The following is a 7,090-nucleotide window of genomic DNA, read 5'->3' as shown; positions in this document are numbered from 1 at the left end:
GGAGAGGGTCCTGCCCACGCTGCGCCTGGGCTGGGACTGGTCCCGCTGGCGCAGGGCAGCAGGAAGCTCTCCACACACTCACCGGACCTGGGCTAGGACTGGTTCTGGGTGTTCCCGGAAGTCGGCAGAAATTCCTGGGCTAGGACTGGGTCTCGGGAGTTCCTTTTCATTCATATGAATATCTAATTACTTTAGCACCATTTTTTTTTTTTAAAAAAAAAAAAGGACCTTTTCTCCTTTGGATATCTATGGTACTTATTAAACTAAAAGACATCACATAAGGATTGGCTTATTTCTCGGCTTCTCATCCTGTTCCATTGATCTACATTGATCTTCCTGTTGATCCTTAAGCTAGTACTACACTGTCTTGATTCAGCAGCTATGAAGTAAGATGTTGAAGTCACAGAGTATGGGTTCTCCTACTTTAGTCATCTTTTTGAAGGCTGGGTTATATATCTAGACTCTCTGCATTTCCATGTTAATTTTAGAGTAAGTGATTCATTCCTAACCATAAGGCCTGCTGGAGTTGTACTGAAGTATAAATCAATTTGGGACAACTGACTCTTTCAACAAATGAACATGGTACACGTTTCATAAGATTTTTAATTTCTCTTAGCAGTATTTTTTATTTAAATGCAGAGGTCTTATACATTTCTGTTAAATTTATTATTTAAAATTTTTTTTGATCTTTTGTTTATTTATTTGATACAGGGTCTCACTGTGCAATTCAGACTCATAGTGATCCTCCTGTCTCAGCTTCCCCAGCACTGGAATCACAGGCTTGTGCCACCATGCCTGGTTTTGGTAGCTGGCACCATATGCCCCACATGTGGTACTGGGGATCCAACCCAGGTTTTTGCACTTCCAGGCAGGAGCTTAGACCACTGAACTATAAATTTTGTGTTTTGCAAAGTTAATATAAATGGAATTTTGAAAATTTTCATTAAATTGTTGCTGATGATGAATATATAATATGTAATATAAATATAATTTTTGTATACTAACATAGTATCCTAGATAAATTCACTTTTTAGTTCTAGAAGTTGCTTTATATATATCTTAGGATTTACTGTTAAATGGAAAAACATCGTATCTGCAAACAGTAATAGCTTTGCTACTTCTCATCTTTGACCTTTTCTTTTTATTATCTTACTGAAATGACTAGTACAATAACAGAGATGTGAGAGTGGGCATGCTCTCTTTGTTTCCTGTCTTACAGAGAAAATATTCACTATCTTATTATTAGTTGTATTAACTATAGGCTTTTCATAGGTGCCCTTCAGCAAATTAAGGATGCTTCCTTCTATATCCAGCTTCTTGTCCTTTTTAAAGTCATGAGGGTGTGTTGAACTTTTGTTAAATGTAATTCCTACATATATTGAAATAATAAAAAGGGGTTTTGACCTTTATTCTTCAGTATATTGAATTATGTCCATTGAGTTTTTAATATTAAACTATTCTTACATTTTTGAGACAAGCTCTACATGGTTGTAATGTACCATTCTTTTACTCTATAGTTGGATTCAAGGTCCATTAGGAATATTGGTCTGTCTTTTCCCTTTCCAGTTTTTAAATTTCTTCCTATGTTTTATTTTGACAGTGGTTTTATCTGATTTAGTTTTAGGCTTATGCTGGCCTCATAAGGCAAATTGATAAAAGATCTCTTCTTTGAAAGTTATCGTAAAGTTTGGAGTTATTCTTTCCTGAATAAGACTTTTGGTCAAATGTTTGAGCCAGCATTTCAACTATGCATGACCTATTGTGGCAATAATAGGTACAAATAGACAATCAGGACTTTTCACCCTTCATCTGTTTAAATTCTGATTTCTTCTTTCTTGTGACTTACCCCCTGCACACCTCAGAGAATCTATCTTCTGGCACCTTAGTTTAAGAAACAGGACCAAATAAAATTCTTTTAACTCTCTTTCACATGCATTAAATGTACAATGGATGAAGAGAAAATTGAAGCCATGAAAGTTTTACCTATTTTAGCAGTACCAGCTCAGATGCCCTTGAGAAAATTTCCTTGATCTCTCAATAGGAATGAACATCTACCTCACTGTAGTTTTCTTAACATCAGTTTTCCTAATAACCAAATACACTTTTTGGGCAGTATCTTGCTGATAGTCTTCATCCAGCATTCTAATTCTGATTGTCGTGCTCTGGACATGTGACCTTTGCAGGTCTCCTTTTCCCTGGAGGCCCTGGAACCTTCATATATACTTTAGGAGACTTGGACTAAAGCAACAATCATTTTGACATTTCATGGTTTTATCTAAATTGATGGGTTTTATCTAAATCTAGTCAAGACTCAATAAAAATGAGTCTGGACTAGATTGTTTCAACTCACTGATGAAAATAACTATGAGATGTTTTGTAAGAAGATTGCTGTGTAATTGCCCAAACTCTGAATGAATAAATGCTAACTGCATGCTCATTGGCCCACAATTTCTTGTGTTATTTCTCTCCCTATTCGAACGCAGCATGATGGTCCCTGGCAATGCAGCAGGAGTGGCCAAGCAGTTCCTGCGCTGCATCTTCCATCAGCTGGCCCCCAACGGCATCTTCCCACAGTTGTTCCAGAGCACCATCAAAGGTAATGCACCCAGAGACTCCAGACACCCCAACTGACTTGTCCCCAAAACTGGAACACTACTAAACTGGATTGTTTATTTTGCAGATGGAACTTTTTTACGGACCTTGGCCTCGTCTCTCATGGACTTCAATGAGTTGAGCTCTATCGCTGCTCTCAGTCAGCTCTTGGAGGTAGGTTTCCTGTAATGATACCCATGCCCTAGCCACAATATCACTCCCTTTCACTGCTGAGGGAGAAGCTCATATTCATTAACTTAAAAATTCAACTTAAGTTTTGTATGGATTTACTATTTATTTAAGCTTCTAGACACTCTCAGCTAAGTATTGGACAGCAGGCTGAAAACTCACCTCCACAGAACTATATTTGGTGCTGCAGTGGGTAGAGCAGCACATGGTGTTTGGTGAGACTCATATTCCAGGACCCTCTGCTGCCTAATTACAGTGGCATGTTGGTCCCAAGACTGAGATTCTAGTCTCAGCTCTACTGTTTACACGCTGATGGTGAAACTAGGGTTCGAGTCTCCTCTCCACTGCTGTTGCCCTTAGCTAATATTTTGCTAGCAGGAAAGCTGCTGTGCTAGTAGTTTATAATTCCTGTCTTTGGGCTAAACAGTTCTTTCCACTGAACATCATGCAGTGTGACTTCTTAAACCCAAACTAGACAATTACAGATCCTTATTTTTTGCTTACATTTTGTCTTTCATTGAGTCAAAGATCTCCAGTCTTCCCTTTGAAGTTTATCTGAACTTGTCAGATTTTCTGTTTTCTTCCTATTACAATGATTGGCCTGTATAGTTAGCACTCACCACATGTTTATAGATCATTATTGTGATTTTTAAAACTGACTTTACCGATAACTATATGAATGAATTCCCATTTCAGCATTTGATGCTTTTGTGTTTTTAGGGTCTAAATAACAAAAAGAATTTACCAGCAGGGGGTGCTATGATACGCTGTTTGGAAAACATTGCTACTTTCATGGAAGCTTTACCCATGGATTCTCCTAGTAGCCTGTGGACCACAATCAGCAACCAGTTTCAGACATTTTTTGCCAAGCTGCCTTGTGTTTTACCTCTAAAGGTTAGCAAAGCCTATGATTTCATTTTTAATTACTGTCTGACCATTTGCTTACAAAGAACAGTACCAGAGGCAGTCAGGGGTAATGTGATGTATCCCAAAGGGCTTATCTACATGGAATGCAGAGAATTAGTCCAGTTATTTTTTCAAATACTACAAAATGACAGCATTATAGAGTGGGCATTTTGCTCACTGTTATGAATATGCTCCATGTGTACTTTTTAGCTGTTTTTTTTAAAGTCAGAAAGACATTAGTAGATTACGTTTAATGAGATATTTTCTCAGGTGTATGTTAAATAAGCAAGTTAATAGTTTTGTTTAAAGGGAGCCCAGACATATAATGTAAAGTTTTAATTTTGGAGATTATCTAAAGGGAAATGTTTGCTTATGTATTTGCATTTGAAGTACTTGTAAGACCAAGATGGTATTTCTACCGACTCTTTACCCCCCAGCATCATACTATCTTGCAAGAACACATGCATCGTAACTTACCTGAAAATAATGGTCCAAGGATTGGCACCAGTATGGGTCCACTAAATGCAAACATAGACATCTGACTACTAAAGCTGGAAAAGACTTATAAAATGTATTCTTTCCAGGTCCCATCTCCTAAAAGGGGGATTGCATATGGAGAGGGGTAGCACTACTTGCTAAAACAGCTCAGTGATAGGAGAATATAAATTAAACTCAAATCCTCTATGGCACAATCCATAGGTTCTTCAAACTCTTCTAAAGCAGGGATGAGGAGAAGGCATTTGTGTCTCTAGAATAAGGAGAAAAGATGTGGTTAGCAGTGGCACTGCTGTCTTTAATCAATAGCTCTCCTAGGTATTTTGTGCTTTCTCTATACATCTCACAAATGAAAGTATTTAAACAGGAGCCTGTGAATCACTTGTTAATCTGACAAGTGCAGTTACATGTTGGCAGCTCCATTTCTGAAATTAACGCTTTGTATGTGTAAAATGTTATATATACCTGGTGATACCTCTGGTAAATTGCTAAGAGAGCCATATACTCTGAGAGGAGGAGTGGGGCAGAGTGACAAATTCAGATGCCTCTGTGCAGATAGTTGAGATATTTAATTGAGAGTACTTTGTGCTTTAAACAACTGGTATGCCTAATTTTTAAGTCAGCTCTGGCTATAGGGACCTTGCCTGCAGGGCTGGTGAGTGAGTTAGAGTGAGGTAAGATAACAGGAGCACTGAGACCCCTAAGAACTGTAAAGCATCATCTCACCACAGGTTCAGCTACTACTCTACCTGCTGATCGTTATGTGGGTGATTCGGCCTCAAGTGGCTCTTCCCAGATCTTCTATGATGACATTTCCTGATTTTTAAATCACTGACAGGGGTGGTGGGGTAGTGGTGGTGATGACAAGCAGCCAGTTGTCAACCCCTGGATTAAAATAAGTAAATGGCACATCAACTCCAGTGGGTATTGAACACATGAAGTACACCAGTGTTTCCTTTAAAAGACAACTGTAAAATACTTCTAAGATTTGTGTGAGAATTTTCCCCAGCTAGGTCAAATTTGGGCAGATCAAGGTATTGCTTCTATTTTGTTTTTAATCTCTGGGGGAAAATACTAGGTCACTGAATGGTTTGTAGTTTATCATTTTCAGTTTGGAGAAGTGGATTTCAAATTTAAGTGTGCATCAGTGTCCTTACAGACTTGATAGAACATGGATTACTGGGCCTGATCCTGAGTTTCTTATAACAGAGTGGGGCCGTAGGACTTGCATTTGAACAAGTTCCTAGGAAACAGACTTGCTGCTGGACCCCAGGGCTCCAGCTTGGAGAACTGGCTTTGTTGGCACCATCTGAAAAAGGCTATAACACATAGCTGCAGAAATGGAATCATAGCCCCCTATTGTGCTATAGTCACAATGTTGAATATTTTCTGTGTCATGGTCTCACCCTATAGTTCACACTGGTCTTGATCTCACTATGTAGCCCAGCCTTGCTTTGAACTCATTGTGATCTTCTTGCCTCAGCCTCCCAAGTGCTGAGATTACAGGCATGCACCACCATGCCCGGCCAATAATAATGTTCTTTATTCTCGTTGCAAAAATTTTCTTCATCCTGGGGTGGGGAGATAGCTTGGTGGTCTTAAGTGCTTGCCTGGCAAGCACAAGGACCTGGGTTCGATCCCTGGTACTGCATGCCATGCTGGCCCCATGCCAAGCTGGCCACCAAAGCTGGGTGTAGAGGTGCATGCCTGTGATCTCAGCACTGAAGAGGCTGAGGCAGGAGGATCACCATGAGTCTAAGCTGTGTAGCAAGAACCTGTACCAAATAAATAAACAGATTTTTAAAATTAAAAAAATTATTTTCTTCATCCCAAATAAATTCAATTTAAAAAGTATATTTTGATGTGCTTGCCAAAGTAGAATTCTAATAGATTTGTAGGGCATGATTGATTTTTCTCTTGTTGAAATTTTACTGTATTTCCTCAAGTTTTGTTATGTCTTTTCACGGTGGAGAAAGACTAAATGAAACTAGTTTTTATTTAGATTAATGGCTCTTAAATAGAGCTAAGCTTTGTTTTGTTTGCAACATGAACTTTCACAAGTTAGTGTACTTCTTTAGTGTTGGATACATTTAATCTACCTATATACCCATGTGTCCATCTGTACACCCAATTCTCTAACCAGTTTCTAGTATGATTTAATTCTGTAGCTACATCTTTGAAAAATAGCTTAGGAATTGTGATTAATTATTTAATATTGTTTAATTAATTATTTTATTTTAAAATTTTAACTTAAGAATGCTTATTTTCAACATGAATGTATGGCATAAGAAACTATGAAGAGGTAATTGTATTTTAGATTTTTCTTTTTATTAAAATAAATACAGACATTATTTGAAGTAAAAGTTCAATGAGGAAGGGAATTGACTTTTTACTTTTTTCAATATTTGTTCACAGTGTTCTTTAGATTCCAGTTTAAGAATTATGATTTGCCTCCTGAAGATACCCTCTACTAATGCCACAAGGGTATGTACGTTTCAGAAAAACAACCCATTGGGTATTTGGTCATTTTTTAACCTGAAAGACAAGAGTACTGCATAGTTCTTGCATACTGAGTACCTCCACTTCAGTCTCCTTCCTCTGCTTCTGCTAAGTCGGTGTCTAATATATCACAGTGCTATTGTTTATAATTGGTCCTCCTAATCCTGGATCATGTCTACCAACCCATACTACTCCATACTACTAAATGATCCTTCTAAACACAGAACTCATTGTGTTGGTTTCTTGCTTAAAAATCTTTGATAGGGTCAGGGAGATAGCTTAGTAGAATATGCACCTGCCTAGCAAGCACAGGGTCCTGAGTTCAATCCCTGGTACCATAAAAAAATTCTTCAATAGTCTCAATTATTTAATTTTATTTATTTATTTATTTATTTATTTATTTATTTAT

At 37.8% G+C, this 7,090-nt stretch overlaps 1 protein-coding gene across 3 annotated transcripts in view; it reads left to right on the top strand.

Moving 5' to 3' along the window:
* Positions 1 to 7,090, top strand: part of Unc79 (unc-79 homolog, NALCN channel complex subunit) — a 226,234-nt gene that overhangs the window by 166,258 nt on the left and 52,886 nt on the right. For all 3 annotated transcript variants that reach the window (XM_023719685.1, XM_023719684.1, XM_023719683.1), the window contains 4 exons: positions 2,484 to 2,596; positions 2,681 to 2,766; positions 3,502 to 3,675; positions 6,598 to 6,674. In XM_023719685.1, the coding sequence (XP_023575453.1) occupies positions 2,484 to 2,596; positions 2,681 to 2,766; positions 3,502 to 3,675; positions 6,598 to 6,674 (450 nt within the window). The remainder of the gene's footprint in view (positions 1 to 2,483; positions 2,597 to 2,680; positions 2,767 to 3,501; positions 3,676 to 6,597; positions 6,675 to 7,090) is intronic.

Source organism: Octodon degus, unplaced genomic scaffold, assembly GCF_000260255.1.
Source record: "Octodon degus isolate 3935 unplaced genomic scaffold, OctDeg1.0 scaffold00070, whole genome shotgun sequence".
Taxonomy (NCBI): Eukaryota; Metazoa; Chordata; class Mammalia; order Rodentia; family Octodontidae; genus Octodon; species Octodon degus.
This window is presented reverse-complemented; position numbering and strand designations above follow the sequence as displayed.